This window comes from Xenopus laevis, chromosome 1L, assembly GCF_017654675.1.
Source record: "Xenopus laevis strain J_2021 chromosome 1L, Xenopus_laevis_v10.1, whole genome shotgun sequence".
NCBI classification, from domain to species: Eukaryota; Metazoa; Chordata; class Amphibia; order Anura; family Pipidae; genus Xenopus; species Xenopus laevis.
Window position 1 is genome coordinate 211,126,272 of NC_054371.1, and position 24,934 is coordinate 211,151,205.

Genomic DNA, 24,934 nt, shown 5'->3' on the forward strand with positions numbered 1-24,934 from the left:
GTGTGGTGGAATGAAAGGTGGTGTTGTTTACTGTGAGTGATATCTGAGGGACAGGGGAAGATCTTGGAGGAAATATGATGAGTTCTGTTTTTCAAAGGTTCAGTTTCAGGTGGTGCTGTGACATCCAGGAGGAGACAGCAGAGAGACAGTCTGTGACTTGGGAAAGGACAGAATTAGAAGGATCGGGAGTAGACATGAAGAGTTGGGTGTCATCAGCATAAAGGTGATACTAAAGTCCAAACAACTGGATAAGTTTTCCTAGTGAAGTTGTATAGAGCGAGAACAGCAGGGGGCCAAGAACAGAGCCTTGAGGAACTCTGACAGATAGAGGGAACATAGTAGAAGTAGAGTTAGAGAAGGAAACTTTAAAGGAACGGTCAGACAGATAAGATGTAAACCATGAAAAAGCAGTGTCACAAATGCCAGCTGAGTGTAAAATGTCTAGGTAGAGTGTGTGGTCAACTGTGTCAAAGGCTGCAGAGAGATCTAGAAAGATAAGTATGGAATAGTGACCTTTAGACTTTGCCAGTAGAAGATCATTGGTTACTTTGGTGAGTGCAGTTTCAGTCGAGTGTGATGGGCGGAAGCCAGATTGCAGGGGGTCAAGAAGGGAGTTGTGAGTGAGATGCTGGATCAGGCGTTTGTAAACAAGCCTTTCTAGTAATTTGGATGCGAATGTAAGAAGGGAAACCGGACGATAGTTAGCGGGAGAGCTGGGATCAAGGGAAGGTTTTTTGAGGATAGGAGTGATTAGTGCTTGTTTGTATAAGGCTGGAAAAGTACCAGTAGAGAGTGAAAGGTTAAATAGGTGGGTAAGTGCAGGAGAGAGTGTATCAGAGATTGGGTGGAGGAGGCGAGAGGGTATGGGGTCAAGGGAGCAGGTTGTGGGTTTTGAGCAGGCTAGAAGTTTGATAACTTCATCTAGTGTTGCAGGGGTGGAGTGCAAAGTAGATGTGAGTGGACTGGTGGTGAGTTAGTTGTCAGACGGTATGCTCAGCTTAATGAGATCGATTTTTTCATTAAAGAAATGAGCAAGGTCTTGGGCAGTTACATTAATGTTTGCAGGAGGTGGAGGGGGGCATAGGAGTGAGTTAAATGTGGCAAACAGTCGCTGCGGGGATATGGGATAGGGTAGATCCCATATCAGTTGTCACCTGATAATGTCAGTTTAGTTTATATTCATTTCTTTTTTTCTGAATTGATAATGTGACTCGCAAAGAATTGAGAATGTAGGTACAGAACCTAAGGAGTAAGTCAGGGCTGGGGTACCTGTTAGGGAGTATTAGCCAGTGCTAGGACTACAAGATCCACAGCAATAATCTTCTACCTCCCTTTGAAAATTGAAGAAGAAGGTGAATTATTAAAAAAAAAAAAAATGATGAAGACAAATTGCTTAAAATTATCCATTATATAACATACTAAAAGTTAACTTAAAGGTGAGCCACCAACCTGCAGCTTTTGTCAGTAGAGTCCTGGGAGATGACGTTTTAGAACAGATAATAGGCTGAAGGGCACCAGGCTCCTATAAACGTTATGAGGGCATTAACTGGCAGGGTAACAGAGACTTAAATGGGTGATTCATCTTTAACCTAACTTTTAGTATGTTATAAAATGGTCAGTTATAAGCAATTTTTCAATTGGCCTTCAGTATTTATTTTTTATAGTTTTTAAATTATTTGCCTTCTTCTGACTCTTTCAAGCTTTCAAATGGGGGCCACTGACCCCATCTAATAACAAATGCTCTGCATTGTTATTGCTACTCTTATTCAGGTCCTCTCCTATTCATATTCCAGTCTCTTATTCAAATCAATACATGGTTGCTAAGGTATGGCCCTAGCAACCAGATTGCTGAAATTGCAAAATGGAGAGCTGCCACATAAAGCCACAAATAATAAAAAATGAAAAAAACAAATTGTCTCAGAATATCACTCTCTACGTTATATTAAAAGTTAACTCAAAGGCGAACAAGCCCTTTAAGTCTCACAACTACCAACTAAGCTGTTTCTACCGCCTACATTTGCTTTACATTTACAGACCACAAAATATTCCCCCTTATCTGGTTACGCCACACCTAGGGGCAGATTTATCAAGGGTCGAATTTCAATGTAAAAAATACTTCGAAATTCGACCATCAAATTGAAATACTTCGAATTCGAATATCGAAGTCAAAGTTTTTTTCAACGAATTTAAAATCGTTCGAAACGACCGATTCGAACGATTTTAGCGTACGATCTAACAATTTTACTTTGATGTGTGAAGACTTAGAAAATGGCTGTAGAAGGTCCCCATAGGCTAACAAAGCACTTTGGCAGGTTTAATTTGGCGAAGTTTTGAAGTCGAAGTTTTTTTAAAGAGACAGTACTTCGATTATCGAATGTTCGAATATTTGAACGATTTTTACTTCGAATGGAAGCCGAAGTAAATTCGAAGTCGTAGTATCCTATTCGATGGTCGATCTATCCAAAAAATTACTTCAAATTTTGAATTTTTTACCTCGATAATTACCTCGAATTCACTTCAACCCTTGATAAATCTGCCCCCTAAAGTTGGACAAGAATGAAGCCAGTAAATTGTATCTGTGAACGGCTTCTAAATAACCAAATCCCTAGTAAAATGAAAGCAAAACTATTTGCCAATGCATTCTCTAACGACTTTAAGGGCAGAGACATACGTGGAGATTCGGGGAGATTAGTTGCCCATTGATAAATTGCCGCTTCTTCGTGCGACTTATGTTCCCGAACTGCCTTCCCACTGGCTAGAATCTAAATCACCGGCGAGATGGAACTCGGAGTGCTTCATTTTCCAATGTCGCCCGAAGTTGCTTCACGAGGCGGGCGACTAAATCTCCCTGAATCTCCACGTGTGTCTCTGCCCTAAAGGGGAAGTCTTACTCAGAATGAAACAACGTAAAATGTCTTTGAATAACATTGTTTACATCGTGCTAAAAGTACATTTCAAGGTGAGCGACGCCTTTAATGATCATTTCTCCTTTGATAGAATAAAAATGCCATTTCATTCTCTCTCTCTCTTTTAAGAGAAAACAAGATTGTTCTAAATAAAAAGCTCTTCTGAATTCATGCCAGATCAAGATAAACACATAGGATAATCGTTGAAGAAAACTGGAAAAATACAAAACACAATCATGTTGAGAAAAACAATGGAGTTTAGGGTTAGGCAATAGCCTGCATTACTCACAGGGCATGTTTTTGAGCAACAGCAAGATTGTACTTCCTATTCTTTTCATAAGCAAGCAAACAGCAGTGTTATTGTCCTTAAACATTTTTTTTTTAGTTTTGGTAATTGTCAGTTTAACTCTCCTGCACAATTTTCCTATGCATGGCTTAAATATAGAAATTTGATTAAAACATAAGCAGGGCTGTTAGAGAAATCACTCACCTCGGAGTTTGTGCTGATGCCAGTTTAAAGGCAAAAAGCCAAGACCATAAGGAATACAGATGGGATTTCTATAATGGAGGCTGGCAGAGAAAGTGCAAGAGGGCGAAAGCTAACTGCTCTTCTTGTAGATAAACTGCTGGCCTTTCCCGGGCAATACCATTCAAGTGTTCCATTTCAGATACAAGCCTGTAATAATGTTTTAGGTCAATCGCCCGGGAGCTCAATCCTCAAATAATAAAACTTTCTCTAACCCTCTTTTCCCTTTAGTTTCTACATGTGTAAAACTCTGCCCAGAAGTGTGATGTTCTAAAGGTCTTTAAAAGAACAGTAATCAAAATACAAGTGTTTTAAAGAAATAAAAATATAATGCTGTGTTTCCCTGCACTGGTGAAACTGGTGTGTTTGCTTCAGAAACACTACTATAGTTTATATAAATAAGCTGTTGTGTAGCAATGGGGGCAGCCATTCAAAGGAGAAAAGGCTCAGGTTACACAGCAGATAAACTCTGTAGAACATAATGGTGTTATCTGTTATCCACTATTTAACCTGTGCCATATAGACTTTTTTCAATTTCCGCCATTGCTACACAGCAGCTTGTTTATATGAACTATAGTAGTGTTTCTAAATAAAACACACCCGTTTTACCAGTGCAGGGCAACACTAAATGACACGTTCATTACTTTAAAACACATTTTTTGGTGTTACTGTTGCTTTAACTTTGTCTGGAAGATGAATAGCCATAGCATATATAAAGAGTTAAGTAGCTGAAAAAAAAAATGCTGAATGATCTGGGAAGCTCTAAAAATGTTTATAATTTTGGGCAATTAAAAGCAAAAAAAATCAGAAAACCTCTAAAAGTCTGAATGGTAAAAAAAAAAGTTCTGATAGGATCAGTGCAGTTCCCAGTGACTTCTATAGGACCCCGACTGCTTTTACTTGCCAAAGTTTTGTATTCGAGTTTTTCGTGGTTTTTACACTTACGGGGTTATTTATCAAAGGTTGAATTGTAGAGTTTTATATACCTCGAATGAACTCAAATGAACTCACAACTCCAGTTTGAAAAAAAATGGAAAGAAATCGAATCAGCGAGTTTACAACCCGAAAACTCGAATTGATCAAGTTTTCGGGCAAAACCCTCCGAAAAACTCTGAATATCATGAAGGCTAATCTTCAAATGGTTCAAGGGACCTCTGCCATTAACTCCTATATGACCTCGACAGGTTTTAGATGGTGTATTTTCAGATTTGAGTTATTTTCAGGGTCGGGGTATAATACATCTTGAAAGATTCTAGTTTTTTAAAAAAAAAAACCCTGAAAATGTGAATTTTGACCAAAAAAATCAACTCAAAAACTTGAATTTTTGTGGATATGGTTCTTTGCCACCATAAAAGAGTGTAGAGTTTTGAAGACCAATGTCATGTAAAGTCTTATGCCTCTTTTTTTGTGAACCAAATCTTTATGGCGGATAACCACTGGATTATACCTATTCATGAGTCAAACAAGATGTTTATATTGTGCAAAAGATTGTGCACAGATTTATGCTACTTTTACACAGTTTTCGTGAGAATGTACCATGTCTAAATTAAAGAGTTTATCTTAGATCACTTCTCATAAAACAGCAAGAAACTTCATTTAGGTCATTACTAAAAGCACACGCATTTGCTGTCAAGGGCTTTGCTTTAATCTACACCCACACATCAGTGTCTGCTGAATAGTAAACATATGTCTGCTCTACTTAAGCAAAGGGTAACAAAGCAGCTTTAAAAATTACTATTAAAAGTTTGGGGATCAGGCCAATAGCTGAAGCCCAAAGTCTGTATAATAAAAGGGGGGGGGGGGTGACACTGAAGCTAAAACGGATGGTTCATAGATGATACAAGAAGAAGCCTCTGCAATCATCATCATAATCTTAAACTTCCTATGATATAAAATATTTGAGGTTTTATGTCCTTGACATTAAACACTAGGATCATAGAAGTCATGTGGCTTCTCTTTCTAGGGCATCTGGAGACTTCTCTAGTCTAGGGCACGATGATTTCTGCTCTCACAACAGATTTAAGCTTTTTTTATTCTGTTTTTTGGTATTTATAGTGTTTTAAGGGCTTAATTGGAGGAGTCCAACATGATAAACCAAAGCTTCAATTTATAGATTCAGGACACCCTGATCTCAAAACTTAGAGGGAACATGGGGAACCCAACTCTTTCCCCACAGCAAATATTAATATACAGTTTAAATGTAATGGGATGTTACATTTCATATGCGAGACTGAGTGCTTTAACCCAAGGGATTACAGGTGACCCCTCTCATTCATGTTGCCCTACCTCACTCAGCATGATATAGGGAGAAGGGTAGGAGATTAAAGTCTCCATGAAAAAGTCTCCGTGAATAACTGAAATAAGGGCACCAGACTATAAGTCATATTGAAGGTTATCTGCTGTTAGATTGCCTCCCAGCAGCTTGCACTCGCTTCAGCAGTGTCTCATCCTTCCTTGAGCTGGGTGACATCTGCACCCCACCCTTCTCCAAGAGCTGGTTGCCAATCAGTAAATGTGTGTTTGAGAGGAGGCAGGCAGTGCCATTGCACAACACAGTGAAGAAGAGTCATTGCTGCTGTATTTGCACATTGTTCTGGGCAATGGTCACCTACACAAAATAGGTGAGTGTTAAGGAAGATGTCTGGCTGGTTTCGATTTCCCTTAAAGGGGATGTAAAGGCAAAAAAATAATATCCAATCTTTACTTTCTTTAATGAAAAAGAAATCTATCTACAATACATTTCAATTAAAAAATGTGTACAATTTTTATAATAACCCTGACTGTATGCAGTGAAATTCCTCCTTTGTTTTACTTGCTCTGACTGCTGCAGATAGGAAACTTCAGACGGTCCCTAACTGCTCTGCAGGAAAACGATCATACTTTCAAACAGCAGGGGGAGCCCCTCTCACCTTACTTCCCTGACCTCGAGCAGCTTTGTTTGTTTCCATATAAAGCAGCTGGCGACTGTGTAGAGATTTATATCCACAGAACAACTTGTCTGCATATTCTGTTTATTCTGTGTATAGGCTTCTATGGCAGAAATTATTTGACTTGTGCTGTTTTGATAATTTATGACAATCCCTAAATTTAGCCTACCAACTGTAGCCCAGAACACACTGAGCATGTGTGTAGTCTTGGTCTTGCAAAGATGTTTAACAAAGTTACAAGATGACAGCCCCCCCCCCCCGGCTAGCTGTGAAAGCATTGATTATTTGTTTTATTAGGCTTCTGGTGCAGTAAATTCATGTTTATATTTAGTATACAAAATACAGCATTTCTAGCATTATGCTATTTTAGACTTTAGTGCCCCCTTTAAAGCCCTATGATATTTATTATCCAGTCCAGTGCTTGGCTGCTAGGGACAGTAACCCTAGGAAAAACAGAGCTATTTCAATCCTCATATTGAAGAGCTGCCTAACAACAAACCCACAAAAAATTATAATATTGGGGTCATTTACTTATTCACATGACCCCAATATTATCATTTTTTTGTTGGTGCAATCCACCATGTTTTCTGCCTTGCTGAAAAATAGCCCCTTTGCTCCAAAACCTGAATATAGTGCTACCTGCATTTGGCAGCTCTGTATTCATGAGGGTTCGGCAGGGGGAGGCAAGGAGATGTCCCCACATCCTGCATCCCACCATTCAGTGCAAAAGGATTTCCAAGTGCAAGTATTTTTTAAAATGAGAAGTTCTGGTGCACCCCTGGGGTCAAAGTTATTCACCCCTATTATCCGAATAATATTCAAAGTCACATCTTTAAGTTATATTAAGGGAAATATCCAAATATCCAGTTTCTTATAGCCTTGCCATTGGGAAATATGCGTGTGCCCAATAGTTTTACTTTATAAAATGAATATGCTTTGTTCTCAAGAGCAGCATTCATAGATATGTATAATTAAGAGCCAGTTGAAGCAGGGCACCAGATGACAGTGAAGCTGATTGTAATGAGAATGAAGATGATGAACACTTGTGGGTGATCATGAGAACAAGTCTGAGACAGACTGCTTGCAGCCCAGGTGCTCAGTCCAGATGCTATTTTTAGGCTCAAGTTAAGAACTTCCTTTGCTCCTCTTCTGGAAGCCACAAAGAGAACACCGGGCTGTAAATGCAATAACTCCCCACGCGGAAAACAAATAGAAAGGAAATACGTCTGTAAGAATCTCCATCCCTCTGCTAAAATAGTCAGGAGCGATGGCAGTCACTATTTAGACGGAGCCAGAAAATTCTCATTTTAATCTGAATGGGCGGCTGCCTTATTTGGCATTATATGGAATCATTTACAAAAAAAGTAATTTGCAACTTGACGTTTATTGCTATCAATAAATAATATTTATGGAGATAGTGGCGGCAATAACCTACTGATTACATGAGCAATATCCAGAGCCGCATAGGATTGCAGGCTCCGACCAGATTCTCTGTAAAAATGAAAACATGGTCCGCTGGGACAGACTGCTGAAGGACACACACAACTAGTCCACTGTATCAAAGTTATGTCGCTTAGAAGGAACTGCCAACTTTTTTGGTTTTATTAAAAAAAATTGGCAATCTGGCCATGATTTACTAACATGGTCATCATTTATTTATATAGCGCCAACAAGATACACTTTACCTTGGTTATAACAAACAGGGAATAAATGGTGGATAACAAACAAGGGTTTACAGATTACAGGGCCCTAGAAATTAGAGTTTACAAACTAAAGGTTAGGGTACAATTGAGACATTAGAATTTTAGAAACAATTTTGTGATTTATGATTGATTCATTAAGGTACAGTGAATAAGCTTCTTTAAACAGGTGGGTCTGAAAGTTTGAAAGTTTGAAAGTTTGGAAGGAAGGAGAAAGTCTGACAGCTCAAGGCAGAGAGTTCCAGAGGAAAGCAGAAGCCCTTCAGGCCCTCATTGGCTCACTCCAGGCAGAACACCAAATTACCCTAGCAACCATGCATTCTTTTTCAATAAGAGACTGGAATAGGAGGAATAGAAAGATAAGTAATAAAAAGCAGCAATAGCATTACATTTGTTGCCTTAAAGAGCATTTGCTTTTTTAAATGGGGTCAGTGAACCCTATTTGAAAGCTGGAAAAAGTCAGAAGAATAATTATAAAACTACAGTATAAAAAAATAAAAATAAAGACCAACTGAGAAGTTGCTTAGAATTGGCCATTCTATAACACACTAAGAGGGTTATTCACGAAAAATCATGAATTTTTCGGAATTTATTAAACCCTGAGAATGGAAAAGTCAGAATATAAAATATTAAGATAAATTCAGACTCTGATAAATAACCCCCTAAAAGTTAACTTAAAGGTGAACCACTCCTTTATAAAGGAATAGGCTAATGGAATTCCACAACAGAACAATATATTCAGGATCGAGAGTAGCAACAAGAACGGGGTTCTCACACTTTGGCAACAGTTACAAAGACACCTCAGCAGTCTTCCACTGAAACACACTTGTACCCCATGGCCTCCTGTCTCACCCTGTAGTGGAACTTCCTATCTCAGGCTATGGACTACATCTTCCCTCCATCATTGAACGTTTCCAAGACAATGGTGGTGGCTCATCTCCTACTTTTCAACCTTAAGTTCTCACCTGACACCTAGGGGGCAGATGTATGAAGGGTCGAATATCGAGGGTTAATTAACCCTCGATATTCGACTAGGAACTAAAATCCTTCGACTTCGAATATCGAAGTCGAAGGATTTAGCGCAAATCCTACGATCAAACGATCGAAGGATTATTCCTTCGATCAAACGATTAAATCCTTCGAATCGAACGATTCGAAGGATTTTAATCCAACGATCGAAGGAATATCCTTCGATCAAAAAAACTTAGGCAAGCCTATGGGGACCTTCCCCATAGGCTAACATTGACTTCGGTAGCTTTTAGCTGCCGAAGTAGGGGGTCGAAGTTTTTTTTAAAGAGGCAGTACTTCGACTATCGAATGGTCGAATAGTCGAACGATTTTTAGTTCGAATCGTTCGATTCGTAGTCGTAGTCGTAGGTCGAAGTAGCCCATTCGATGGTCGAAGTAGCCCAAAAAACACTTCGAAATTCGAAGTTTTTTTAATTCGAATCCTTCACTCGCGCTTCATGAATCGGCCCCTAACTTAAAGTCACCTTCCCTGGACACCATCTCATCCTACTATACACACTTTCCCATAGTTGCAGCCCCCACCTCTGACAGTCAATTTGACCTAATAAACCTAATAAACATACTTTCTTCTGACCTTGTCTTGCTTTAATGCTCTCACTTTCCCAGAATTCCACAGCTGCAGCCAGGGGCGTAACTACAGAGGAAGCAGACCCTGCAGCTGCAGGGGGACCCAGGAGGTATGGGGCCCCATGAGGCCCAAATTTCAACATATATAAGTAACACAGGACAACCTCTGGATATGTTTGGCGCCCATAAAATAATTTGCTGTGGGGCCCAGTAATATCTAGTTATGCCACTGGCTGCAGCCCTTACCCTTGAGACCATGAAGCTTTATTATACACACCATCCCACTGTTACAGCTCTTTCCCTTTACATATCCCGTCTCAAAGGAGCTCAATACAATGGCTTTTAGGTGGCCATTGATGTTCAGATAATAACGTACAAATTCGTACAATATTCGGTGTGTGTATGGTGGGAAAAGAGCCGACCAAATGGGCAGAAGACTTGGATATCAGTCGGCTCGTCGATCTAGCTGGTCGGAAAATTTTGATGGGGCACCTTTGAAGGCACCCAAATATTGTTAGTGCTGAATTGGCAGATACAGGTAGAATTCTATTGTTTCTATCTGTATATCTGACGATTCAGCTCTACAGGTGTATTTAAAACATACAATCTTTCGTTATGTAAGTCTATGTTCTATGTGATCTTTCGATTCCCACTAACTTCATGATAATTTGACGGATTGTTTGGATTTCGCTAAAATCAGTCGTTCACCAAAGAAAAATCTTTGCGTCTATGGGTACCTTTACTCTCCCATTGCATGCAACTTTAATTATCATTATTATTAACATGTATTTATAGAGCGCCAACATATTGTACATTGTTGTAGAATAAATGCGTTTATACAAAAAAATCACATAGAACATAGAGTTACATACATAACTACCGATACAAAAGGCGAGGAAGGCCCTGTGCAAAAGAGCTTACGATCCAAAAGGGATCCCACAAACATTAATGCCTGTTAATACCCCCAAACAACAGTCCTATTAATCCACATGTCCCCCATACAATGGTGTATCAAAGTTCTGAAACGTTTGTTTCCAGACTATTGCATAGGAACACAATGCCTCCGTCTGAGATACAGTGTTATAAACTGGGAAGCTTGTGCTTATAATCACATGACTTACATTGAATAAAGGGCACAGCGACATAATGCAATTAGATAGAGCAGCAGACAGTGAGAGACGTCAGTGCTATTCCCCATCGAATGCAGCATTTACAAGCTTCATGCAATTCCTTTCTGAAGGCAGTTTCCATAACAATGTAATGTTCCTGCTATGTAGCTATACTTAGCAACCTGGTAAATAACCCCAATCATTTTAAACAAATAAAACCTAAAAAGGAAATATCACTTCTATAAAGCATGAGATTCATTACCTGCGTTTCTTGGGACCCAAGGTTTCCCAGATAAAGGGGTATTTCTGTAATTTGGGGCATAAAACCTTAGGACTCTTTTGCCATCAACATGGACAGTTATCTGCCTTTATTTATAAACAGGTATAGTACCCATTATCCGGAAACAAGAAATAATTACTGGAAAGCCATCTCCCATAGACTCCATTTTAACCAAATCAATTAATTTTTTTTAGAAATGATTTCCTTTCTCTCTGTAATAATAACAAAGTATCTTGTATCTGATTCTAACTAAGATATAATTAATCCTTATTGGAGGCAAAACTATTTTATTGGGTCAATTGAATGTTTAAATTATATTTTAGTAGACTTGGGGTTTGGAGATCCTAATTTCAGAAAGATCCCTTATCCGGAGGACCCCAGGCCCCATACCTGTTATGCAGATGCAGATTATACATCATTCCCTGCCCCAGTGGAATTTACAATCTAAGTTACCAAACATATTCACGGGGTCCTATGCAGGACACAAATTATAATTGAATTCAGGAACCTAGAGCTGACGTTTGATATACAGGAAATGACAAGTGGGGGTGTGTCAGGAAATGGCCGTGTGACATGGAGCCAATTCATTGGCTAGTGAAAATCTATACACCATTCAAATGAACCAATCTTCCAATTAGGTGTTTACATCAGGGATGCACCGAATCCAGGATTCGGTTCGGGATTCGGCCTTTTTCAGCAGGATTCGGATTCGGCCGAATCCTTCTGCCCGGCTGAACCGAATCCAAATCCTAATTTGCATATGAAAATTAGGGGTGGGGAGGGAAATTGCGTGACTTTTTGTCACAAAACAAGGTAAACAAGTAAAAAATTTTCCCCTTCCCACCCCTAATTTGCATATGCAAATTAGGATTACGATTCGGTTCGGTATTCGGCCGAATCTTTCGCGAAGGATTCGGGGTTTCGCCGAATCCAAAATAGTGGATTCGGTGCATCCCTAGTTTACATAAAACAGAATATTCCTTGATTTAAATCATAAATACTACAATCAATACTCGCAACAATGTAGACATAGTGTGATAAAGAGAGCAACCAAAAAGTGCCACTAAAAGTAATTAGACAGTGTCCACACATACAGACCCAAGTGGAATCACAACGGACATAGTGTATAAGTAAACAAACATAGCCGAAAGTGAACCTATGTGTTCTTTACTTCCACAGTGCCAGAGCCAGAGCGCTGTTAAAGTCCTTTAAATGCGTAAGTGAGCTATATTACCCAACTATAAACGATCATCCTTACGCATTTAAAGGACTAAACGTTAGTTTTGTGCCCACATTAAATAGATTGTTTCTAGTTATAAGACCTGTGAGGGCTCCTTCTTGAGGACTATATATAGAGAGATGATTGCCCTGAGGTTCATCCAGAGATGTGGCAGAGGTGAAGTGGGATGCCTGCCAAGTCTGTCCTAAGGGAGTGTCAGCCTGTGTAAAGCTGCATGTGATGTACCTTTATCCTCTAACCCCTTGTGATGTGAGTAAGTCCTGAGGATGTTAAATAAACCTTTTTGTTCTGTTTTACTGCAAGAACCTTCTGGCGCCCATTTTTTTTCCTGTTTTATTGCACAGTAGCCTTTGGGAGTTGTAGTTACACTACACCACACCTTTAATCTTCCATGTAGCGAAGGCTCTGGCCTGAAGTGTTAGAGTCACTTGTAACCCATGCTCTAGTGCAGTTGCTGGTAAATTAACCCTGTATGGCCCAAGAAGGTGTTACACACACATATATATATATATATATATATATATATATATATATATATATATATATATATATATATATATATATATAGTGACTAAAGTACCCCCTCTTGTAAAATCTAAGTATATAAATTCCATAAGGTCATGGAACTCCGAGGTAACTTATAATAACCTCATGTTTTGCAACTGGGGTACTTTATTTATAATACACAAGTTTTAGTGAGTCATGTGACAGAAATAACATCAGTCAGAACTCAACGTTTATAACTGATGACATCAGAACTCACTGTTTATAAGGATATAATTTACAAGATATTCATGGCTTTTGTGTATTATTTATATATCTATATATATATCTATATCTATATATCTATATATATATGTATGTATGTATGTATGTGTAAATATATATATATATATATATATATATATATATATATATATATATATATATATATATATATATATATATATATATATATATATATAAGCCCTCACTTGTCCTTTTAATTGGTACATCTCCTTTCATCATATCTTCCATTAATTCAATTTCCCATGCCCATCCTTAAATACTTATATTTGCTCTCTCTCTCTTTCTCGCTTGCTTTTTATGTTACCTGTAATTCTGTGAAAAATGACTGGAATAGGTTCTGTTGTAACTAACACATCTTCATCATTTTCCGAGCTTGATACGTAAGTGTTATCTGTAGAGAAGAAGAGACGAAAATCAAAGACACGAACATGTATCAGTTTTATTGCTCTACAGGAAAGAGACACCACTGAAATAATAATAATCAAATGTTCTGATGCAGAGTTTAACTCGTATCTAGCCAGCGCCACAGGTTCATGTACGGGATCTGTTATCCAGAATGCTCGGGTCCTGGGGTTTTCCAGATAACGGATCTTTCTGTAATTTGAATATTCATGCCTTAAGTCTACTGGAAAATCATGTAAACATTAAATAAACCCAATAGGCTGCTTCCAATAATGATTAATTATATCTTAGTTGAGATCAAATACAAGGTACTGTTCTAATTAGCCTTAAGGTGCTATAAGGAGAAACCTCCAAAAGTTGGGAGAGGGTATTTGGGCATAACTGGGCATGTTTACAATAATGGCTCTGCAATGTCTAAGGGATGCTTCATTCAGAATATTATGTAGACGGAAAATGCCTCCTTTGCCCTTTTAATAAAGCAGCCCAGTTCCTGGGATATGTGCCTAGTAAAAAGCCTCTTATAACTCATATTGTAAATAACTCCCAGTTATTACATTCATTTACATGAATTCACTAAATTAATTTTCTCAATGCCAGCGTCCAACCCTGCCAGCAAATACAGAACTGGGGTCTCTGCTGAATCTAAAAAGTACATTCCCTGATAGTGTTAAATATGTGCTTCAGTCTCATTTCTTGTCTTGTAAGCCAAATAACATTTTTAATGCAAAAAAAAAAAAAAAAATGATTCATTGTGATCTCGGAACGAAATAATCTGATTTGCATTTCCATAGTAACTGGTTCTGACATTTCTACTGCAAAGATAAGCGATATACAGAGAGTAGCTTAATAGTACAACCAGTACAGGAGCAGGGCGTATTAGTTAGAGCGACGGGCGGCTAATAATAGTTTGTATCTCTATATAACTTGCCAGCTCCTTAACTATAGGCAGGAGTGTGAGACCCGTAGGTGACATTTAACCATGACCTAGGAATTAATGTTGCACCTGCTAATTGCACAAGTGCAGTTGCCAATAGCAACCAATTTAAAGTAGACCTTCCCCCCCCGAGAAATAATTCCAAATCCTATATTATTACCTTAGTCAACCAAAGTAAACTTCACTTGCACTTCACAATCAAATCGAGCAGGCAGGTGCCCTTTTGTGGACACTGTTATTAAGGCAAGCTTTGCATCATGCCAAAATCTTGTGCCACAAGGGGGGACCTGATGCCCCTGCCAATGCCCTGACTACACAATTAGACAGTGAAGAGCGAGGGGGGATGTGGGAAGGGCAGTAACATGAAGCCAGTGTAGAATGAAAAGTGAAAGCAAGTGCCTGCCTCGTATCTGTGCCTGAAGCATAGAGGAGGGGCAAGCAATATGTGATTGACAGCTGAGAATTATGTTACAGTTATGGGTGTATTAATAAAAAAATAATAATTTGAGTTTCATATTTAATTTGAAAAAGACTTTTATTATACAGCTTTTTATGTCTGGTCAACAGGTCCCCTTTAAGCAGTCAACTACAAGTTACAAATTGAAAGGTGAATATCTAATTGGTTGCTACTGGCTATGTAATTAATATATCTGTAACACCCCTAAGAATGCAATAAATATAATCAGCCACTCACCCCAACAAAGAGCCTGGATTTCTATTGAGTTGCAGGGACAGTAACAGAACTACATTTCCCAGCATGCAGCAGAGCTCAAGGACAGCATGGGCCTTGGGACTACCAATTATGAGAAAGGGTGCAAAATGCTTTGGAGGAGGGACTTTGGGGTAAAGGAGAGACTGACTTTGGGGTAAAGGAGAGAGCTGTGGGACAGCAGGGAACATCAGACTGCTGTGTGTCTCCTGTTTTGGAGAGAGAGATCTGCCAGTAAGAGAGAAAGCCACCTGCAAAGATCCTGAACCAAGGAAAGCTGTCTGGCTGTTTTCTGAGAAAATGCCAGGCTGGAAAGCTGCACATACGGAATGCATTTTAGCAGCAACGTAACTAGAGGGGGCGGGCCCTGGCGCAGGACGTGTAACCAGGCCCCCGTCCCCTTCCATACGCCCAGAATCCGCCCGGAAACATAGGTGCGCGAGCTGCCGGGGGGCCCTGAGGGGGTGCAGGCCCTGGCCCAATCGCACCCCCTGCTCCCCCGGTAGTTACGCCACTGCATTTTAGAACATCCTGCATCAAAATACATCTCCTTACTGCGATGTCCTATACCTTCGGAATGGCGCATCGGTTGTTTTTACCGTCACTCATCATCCAAATCCGCAATCACACCTCTGTCATCCACCCTCCCTTCTCAGCCGTCAGTCATACGAACTTCACCCTCAGCCAACCCTCAGTCTTCTGCCCTCAGCCCTCCATCCTTCTCCTTCCGCCCTCATTCCACTGCCTTCCGTCCTCATTCTTCTGCCTTCCGCCCTCAATCCTCTTCCTTCAGTCCTCTTCCTTCAGTCCTCTTCCGTCCGTCCTCGCTCACCACTTTAGAAACTTATGGATGAGACTGTTGGCTGAAAAGAAAGATCTGAGGGGGGAGTGCTGAGCAGCAAGGGCAGAGGGAAGAGGGCGGAAGGAAGAGGACTGAGGGCAGAGGATGGAGGGTGGAAGGCTGAGGGCAGAAGGCTGAGGTCGGAGTTCGTATGACTGACGGCTGAGAAGGGAGGGTAGAGAATGGTGGTGACGGTAAAAGCAACCGATGCGCCATTCCAAAGGCATAGGACATTGCATGTATTTCGCAGTAGTATGTCCTAAAATGTGTTCCGTATGCACAGAGGTCCAGGTGATTACACTGCTGGAGGTCAGAGCTGCCTGCATCATCTCAATATCTGCTTATATCTGCTACTCAAGTGATCCAGTGATTTAGTATATAATGCACCTTTCTTTTTTTTTTTTCTTCCTCTTTAGCATACCTCCAGAATGTAAGGGGGATCTGGCACATTATGGAATGTATTGGCATAACTGGGCATGGACTAGTCACAACTCATAGAATTTAATTTTCCACAAGAACCTTAAAGGAGAACTAAACCCTAAAAATTAATATGGTTAAAAATGGCATATTTTACATACTGAACTTATTATACCAGCCTACAATGTCAGAATCTCAAAAGCAGCAATGAACCAGGACTTCAAACTTGTCACAGGGGGTCACCATCTTGGAAAGTGTCTGTGATACTCACATGCTCAGTGGGCTCTGAGCAGCTGTTGAGAAGCTAAGCTTAGGGGTTGTTGCAAATTATCAAGCAGAAAATAAGGTTTGTCTATAATATAAGCTGATGCTACAGGGCTGATTATTAAAAGCTACTGGGGCATCTTTGGAGACACAGATCTTTACTGCTAAAGGGTTGTGGTTGCCATGGGCTGGTACAGAAGTTCAAAACATAATGTACAACATTTCTACCTACTTCTTTAATTAGACTTTAGTTATCCTTTAAAGTATAAAAAGGACACAGTAGAACCTGAAATGGAAGTAGTGAAAAACCATTGCAGCGGATTACTATAATGGTTCAGCTCTTTTACATTGTTGATAAAAGAGCTAATGGGGGACCATGGGAAAACTCCCCCTGTGCCAATTCATTAAAAGCAGCACTGTTCCTGATACCAAAGAATTTACCTAGAGAAGTGCCTCTTATAACTCATATTGTCTACTTGAGTAAATAATTCCCATTCATTACATTCATTTACATAATTTAATTAAATTCCTTTTGTTGATGCCACTCAGGAATGCAAAGAAGAAGCTATTAAAGCAGCTCGCACTTCAGTAGCGTACCCCCAATTTGTGAAAAAAAGCCTATTGACTCCAATCCATTTGGTGTAAAGAAAAAACACACATTGACTTTAATGCATGTAGCAAAATTTATGCAAATTTTCGCCATTTTACAAATTAATAAAATGACGAAATCACTGGCTACGTCAACATCATTTGTGCTGCCCATGAATTACATGAATTATTGAAGCACGTTCAGAAAGTCTAGCGCTCTCCCAATTATAATTGTCCTGATTATAAACAGCAAATAATAAAACATGTGGACTAATGTATTTTCCACTGTACTAATATGACATTGAGGGGCCGATTCACTAACTTCGATTGAAGGATTCGAAGTTAAAAAACTTCGAATTTTTTTTTGGGCTACTTCAACCATCGAATGGGCTACTTCGACCACGACTATCGAAGGATTCGAAGTAAAAATCGTTCGACTATTCGACCATTCGATAGTCGAAGTACTGTCTCTTTAAAAAAAACTTCGACCCCCTAGTTCGCCATCTAAAAGCTACCGAAGTCAATGTTAACCTATGGGGAAGGTCCCCATAGGCTTGGCTAACTTTTTTTGATCGAAGGATATTCCTTCGATCGTTGGATTTAAATCCTTCGAATCGTTTGTTTCAAAGGATTTTATCCTTCGATCGTTCGATCGAACTATCTGCGCTAAATCCTTCGACTTCGATATTCGAAGTCGAAGGATTTTAGTTCCTAGTTGAATATCGAGGGTTAATTATATAATATTCGGCCCTTAGTGAATCGGCCCCTAAAAGAACAATTTACTTCCCATTCACCATATTATATATATATCTGAAGGGGCAAACATAATTAAACTTGTATTAAACAGTATTAAACAGTATTTTAATTTGCTTGCAATGAGCACCAAACACAAATGACATGGCAAATTACAGAAAACTTTTCTTCTGAACAATAATATCTCTGTTCCAGATAATATAGCAGATAGTTTAGCAGATAATACACTATAGCAGGACAGAAACATTCAACTGCAGCTAGACACTCTAAAAAGTAATCAGATTTGTTAAAGGGGGCTATGAAGAAATATATTTCTACATTAATAAGTGCCCCGATCATAGAGTTACCGATGATCATAGAGTTAATGATGATCATAGAGTTAATGATGATCATAGAGTTAATGATGATCATAGAGTTGCTGAGTATCATAGCGATGATGTTAAAACAGTTTTAAGTTAATGTTAACGTTAAATGATATTTCCAGTTGTTTCACCTGACTGACTCCTCAAGGATCTTGGTGCCCTTTGTCGGTATGCAGTCTATCACTGTGAGCTGTTAGTGTAAGATTACCCGGCAGACTAGGGGGACAGGGACACCTGCCACTTCCATTGCGGGGTTGCCCACAGCCTCCTCACGCATTTCAAGGATGTGCAAACTTTTGTTTCTGCTACGTGTTGCATCGCAACAATGCAAAGATACAACGTGATGACATCATCTTGGCTTAAAATTTGATATTTAAACCCGTTCCTAGCAGAGCTTCAGTGCCCGTTGTAGGTCTATGTTTCATAGTTCCTGGGTGTACTTTCTATTGCGTTTCTGCCTGGATTGACCCTTGCCTGCCTGACTTTGCTTGAACTCTGCCAAACCGACCCCTGCCTGCCTGTCTGACTTTGCTTGGACTCTGCCAAAAAATTACCCCTGCCTGCCTGACATTGCTTGAAGTCTGCCCAAACCGACCCGTGCCTGACTTTGCATGAACTATACCAGGACCGACGCCTGCCTGTCTGACTTTGTTTGAACTCTGCCCAGACCGACCCCTGCCTGTCTGACTTTGCTTAGACTCTGCCCAAACTGACCCCTGCCTGTCTGACTTTGCTTAGACTCTGCCCAGACCAACCCCTGCCTGTCTGACTTTGCTTAGACTCTGCCCAAACCGACCCCTGCCTGTCTGACTTTGCTTAGACTCTGCCCAAACCGACCCCTGCCTGTCTGACTTTGCTTGAACTCTACCCAGACCAACCCCTGCCTGTCTGATTTTGCTTGAACTCTGCCCAAACTGACCCCTGCCTGTCTGATTTTGCTTGAACTCTGCCCAAACCAACCCCTGCCTTTCTGACTTTGTTTGAACTCTGCCCAAACTGACCCCTGCCTGTCTGACTTTGCTTGAACTCTACCCAGACCGACCCCTGCCTGTCTGACTTTGCTTAGACTCTGCCCAAACCGACCCCTGCCTGTCTGACTTTGCTTAGACTCTGCCCAAACCGACCCCTGCCTGTCTGACTTTGCTTAGACTCTGCCCAAACCGACCCCTGCCTGCCTGACATTGCTTGAACTCTACCCGGACCGACCCCTGCCTGTCTGACTTTGCTTGAACTCTACCCGGACCGACCCCTGCCTGTCTGACTTTACTTGAACTCTGCCCGGACAAACCCTTGCCTGTAAAGTGACCACTTGTGTATTCGGCCTAGACTGTTCATTCCTTCCTGTAATAAGAGATATTTTTTTGAACTTTTTATACAATGGTGGCTCGGAGTAATACTTCAATAAAAAGTTTTGTAGAAAACAGTCTTGTAGGAAGGAACTCTTGATCCTAGTTTTGTATTAAAGAGCTTTGTAGGAAAGAACTGTTGAACTCAATTACATAATATGACTTCTGCTATTTCCTAATGTAGTTATGACTTCTAGAAGTTCTCATTGAAGCTTCAAATGCTAATAGCCGTGGATAAGCAATTGATGTACGTTTGAATTTAACAAACTGCATGTATAGCCATGAACAACATCTCTATGGTCTAAATAATATTAGAATTCCCTGACCCGACAAGAGCTTTTGGATATCGGTTTAGGATTCATCCCTGAGCTTAGTAGAACACCCGATGCTATGCGGTTGATTTGGCCGGCTGGAAGTGTTCACCGCAGGCTGCGTAGAGACCTCAAACAGAAGCGAGGGGTACGAGGAGGGCTAAGAGCTAAGCTAAAACCACACCGGCTTTCTCTACCCAGCATTTTCATCGCTAATGTGCAGTCACTGGCGAATAAAATGGATGAGTTGCGACTTCGGATCACTTACAAATATCTGCGGACTGAATTGTCATGGTATTCACAGAAACAAGACTACACAGTGGAGTGCGCGATGATACTATCGAGCTTACTGGATACTACACTTTCCAGGCGGTTAGAACAGCAGATGAATTATATATTTATATATATTGCATTTGCTGCTTCCTGCACTACTGATTGGATGCTAAACAACATATCGTTACCCTGTATTTATACATGTGTAATGACAATAAAGTTGGATCTAATTTAAGCTCCAGTCCTCTGATGCCCTTAATTAAGGCAGTTAGAAAGTAACCCATGGTATAACTAAGAGATCTCTGCTGGAGGGAATTCTTCAGCCTTTCACTGTGGTGTCCATCATGTTGGTTATTAAGTGTACCAGGTACCTTGGGTTCACAAGACCTTCAGTTCATGGTTCACAACTGGTGCCCAATTTTATTAATTGTTTAACTGTTACAGCATCTCAGGATACAGGCATGGTCCCATCCACATGAAAAGGCTTACATATTGTGCATCCCACTGTTTGGCACTGTCTGTTCTACATATACAAATCCCACTAATCCTGTATCTGTTGTGTTTCTTTAACAGAGCGGCACCCATTGTGTATCTTTGGCAAAATGGTAAAGAAGATAAAGAATATGAAACAAAGAAAACTAAGAAAGAAGGAAAATGTCCAAACATAAGAGAAGAAGACACCATAGGGAGAGAATAAACTTGGAACCAAAGTAGGGAGCTTTGAGGCTAAGGCCACACTAGGCGACTGGGGAAACTTTTGCGCTGGCGTCTATGGGGAATCGTGAAAAATCGCCAGCGTAAAAACACACGCGGCGATCTTTTCTCTACTGTCGCTCGAAATTGCCTCGCTAGGCGATTTCGAGCGACAATAGAAAAAAGATCGCCGCGTGTGTTTTTACGCTGGCGTCCCCATAGACGCCAGCGCAAAAGTTTCCCCAGCGATTGCGGCTTAAAAGTCACCGCGAGTCAAATCGCGGCGCTATCGCCTAGTGTGGCCTTAGCCTGAGATGATTTAAGTTGAAGAAAATATAGGAACAAATAGGTAAGAGAAGAAACCAGAAACTCATAACTCATATCAACCCTCGATATTCGACTGCCGAATGTAAATCCTTCGGCTTCGAATATCGAAGTCGAAGGATTTAACGATATTCCTACAATTGAACGATCGAAGGAATAAACGTTCGATCGAACGATTAAATCCTTCGAATCGAACGATTCAAAGGATTTTAATCCATCAATCTAAGGATTTTCCTTCGATCAGAAAATTGTTAGGAAGCCTATGGGGACCTTCCCCCCATAGGCTAACATTGGCCTCGGTAGGTTTTAGGTGGCGAACTAGGGGGTTGAAGTATTTTTTAAAGATACAGTACTTCGACTATCGAATGGTCGAATAGTCAAATGATTTTTAGTTCGAATCGTTCGAGTCGTAGTTGAAGGTTGAAGAAGCCTATTCGATGGTCAAAGTAGCCATATTCGACCATTCGAAAGTCTAAGTATTTTTTCTTCTATTCCTTCACTCGAGCTACAAGTAAATGGGCCCCTAAGAGTTCTGGTGGGCTCTTGACCTCTTACTCTGGAACTATTAATTAGTAAAAGATTTTGAGAAATCTTTTTTTTTTAGTCCATACAAGTTTTTAGACTTGATTGACCTCATTATCTATGTTCCTGCTGTTCCAGGTGAATATCCACAATTAATCTCTTACATTGCATCATGTTTCAGAGCACAACCAATGGTAAAATAAGGGGTTTATTTATCAAAGTCAGAATTTATGTCAATATTTTCTGCTACAAACGCAGATCAAATCCGCTCGGGTTTTTTACACTTATTTATTATTACATTTTCCCAAAAATTTGCTTTGCGAGAAAAAAAAATCAGATTTTCACGAATCTTTGGGATTTTGTATCCGATTTTTCGGATTTTTCACCGGTTTTCATGATTTTTTCAGATTTTTCAACCAAAAAGTCAGATTTTTGCCTGGAAGCTCTGAAAACTTTGTGGTATTGCACGAAACCCATCGCACATAATTGGGATTTCTCCCGTTGACTTATATGCAACCTCGACAGGTCTGAGATGCCAGATTTTCTGATTCTGACTTTTCCATCCTCGGAGTTGAATAAATTTGGAAAATTTTTTGATTTTTTAAAAGTCCAATTTTATTTTTAAAAAAATCACGATTCTTTTGTGATTTTTTCATTTGGAGTTTAGTAAATAACCACCTAAGTGTTATCACTCTCTTTTAATAATGTATTTTATCTAATTTAAATTATTGTGAGAAAGTATGTTTTTCATGAGCGTCAACATACTGGCCATTATCCCTAACATATTAATTCATCAAAAAACTTTTGAGAATATCACACCACAAGGCAGTGTCCCCCCAGTCTGCCTACCTCATGTCTGCTACTCCCTCCTGACGCGCTTCATGCTATTGGGTGTTCTATCAGAGGATGATACCTCTTCTGATGAAGCACCCAATAGTGTGAAACGCGTCAGGAGGGAGTGGCTAACCTGAAGTAGGCAAACTGGGTGAGACACTGCCTTGTGGTGTGATATGTTGAAAAGTTTTTTGATTTATGTGATATATATTTTTATGGATGAAATGTTTTAAGGGAGATACTGTGCATGTATTAAATTTATATGTAACACATGGTAGTGGACTCGTGCATAGCTCTCACTATAAGATAAAAGACCCTAAAAGACTGCAGAGCAGGGCGGGGGCTGCTAAAATCTCTCACTTCAAGTAAGCCAGCAGCATGGTGTGCCCTGAAAGCCAAAATGAATTTTTTGTGAAAGGCTCGAGTTATCAAATCAGATTACGTTTTCATTTGAAAGTAGAATAGAAAAGGTTGCTGTACCTGGATAGTCCTCAGAGACGTGAACTGAATACGCAACACTGTAAAACAGAAAGAAGATTAATCAGTACAAAATGCATTTTATAGACTGCAACAGGCAAATGATAATTATTAGCACAGTTCCATATTAGACACCTTTGGAAAAATGCAGTTCACGCTCAGCCTAGTAAAAAATGCTACAGTGTGTCCTGATTAGTGATTGACAAGGCTGTTGGAAGTGTCCGTTTTTAATCTAGCATATTATGCAGAGAAGGGGTGCAGTCATTTCTTACTTAGAATCACTGTTATTTGATTATCTTTATAGAATCAATTCAGCTATAATGTCTGCTTAAGGATTTTGTATGCATTCGTGTCTTCAGAATCACAGTGGATGTTACTGGAGCCCACAGCAAATTCAATTTAGAGTCCTAAAGTATTAATAGGTTTGACCTATTCTACCAATATTTATGGAAACTGCTCATTTGTTAGGGCTTTACTGGGCCCTCTACACTCCTGGCCCCCCTGCAACTGCAGGGTCTGCTTCTGTGTAGGTACACATCTGTTCTTCTGCATAGTCCAGGAAGCCATGTTAAAGGAATTGTTCAGTATAAAAATAAAAACTGGGTAAATAGATAGGCTGTGTAAAATAACAAATGTTTCTAATATAGTTAGTTAGCCTAAAATGTAATGTATAAAGGCTGGAGTGACTGGATGTTTAACATAATAGCTAGTGATGGGCGAATTTATTTGCCAGGCGCGAATTTGCGGCGAATGTGCGCGATTCGCCGCCAGCGAATAAATTCGCGAAATGCCAGCGAAAATTTGCGGAAAAAATTTGCCAGCGTCCAAAAATTTTTTTGTCGAAAAAACGGACGCCAGCGTCAAAAACGAGACGCTGGCGCCGTTTCATGAATTTTTCGTCGTTTCGCGAAATTCGCTAATTTTTCGGCGAAGCGAAACGGCGCAAATTCGCCCATCACTAATAATAGCCAGAACACTGCTTCCTGCTTTTCAGCTCTCCACTGATTGGTTACCAGGCAGCTTTTGAATCTGAGCTGAATGCTGAGGATCAATTGCAAACTCACTGAACAGAAATGTACCATGTGGCTCCCCCCTTCAAGTCACTGACTAACTCAGAGTTAGAGAGCTGAAAAGCAGGAAGTAGTGTTCTGGCTATTATGTTAGACATCCAGTTACTCCAGCCTTTATACATTACATTTTTGGCTAACTATATTAGATACATTTTTTATTTTGCAAAGCCTATCTATTTACCCAGTTTTAATTTTTACACTAAATAAGGATTGTTTTACTGTTATATTATTACAGAGAAATGTATTCATTTTGTTAAAATGTAATTATTTAATAAAATGGAGTCTATGGAATATGACCTTCTGGATAAGGGGTTTTAAGATAATGAATCTCATACCTATACTTTTAATGCAATATAAGTTAAGCAAGGCTTACCAATTTTGGAAAACAGAGGTGTAACCACATACCGCTAGGCCCCCAAGCAAAAAAAAAAAAAACCTTAAGAGGGGCCCAACATGCACAGCAACCCCCAACCTGCCTCCCCATACCTGCCTACCTGCCGCCCACTACTTGCCCTCCAGTTTTTATCTCTCCCCACCAGTTCTCAATAAGGAGAGCGGTTGGGGAGGGGGAACTTCCATGTAACTTTAGACGAAGCAGACCCCGCAGTCCATGCTCCCCTGTTCCACAGGGCCCCAGACCAAAGATTCTGCTTCCTCTAAAGTTACACCACTGGTTGAACCAGCAAGTCTAATCTTCTATAGAACCACTTTGTGTCATGGTGTGGCCCAGAACAGCCAAAG

At 40.0% G+C, this 24,934-nt stretch overlaps 1 protein-coding gene across 1 annotated transcript in view; it reads right to left on the reverse strand.

Annotated features, from left to right (window-relative positions):
* The window catches only part of parp8.L (poly(ADP-ribose) polymerase family member 8 L homeolog), a 193,380-nt gene that overhangs the window by 91,978 nt on the left and 76,468 nt on the right, over nucleotides 1–24,934 (reverse strand). The window contains exons 3-4 of the mRNA XM_041569417.1: nucleotides 23,127–23,164; nucleotides 13,378–13,464 (exon numbers count right to left, since the gene is read on the reverse strand). Coding sequence (XP_041425351.1) covers nucleotides 13,378–13,464; nucleotides 23,127–23,164 — 125 coding nt within the window. The remainder of the gene's footprint in view (nucleotides 1–13,377; nucleotides 13,465–23,126; nucleotides 23,165–24,934) is intronic.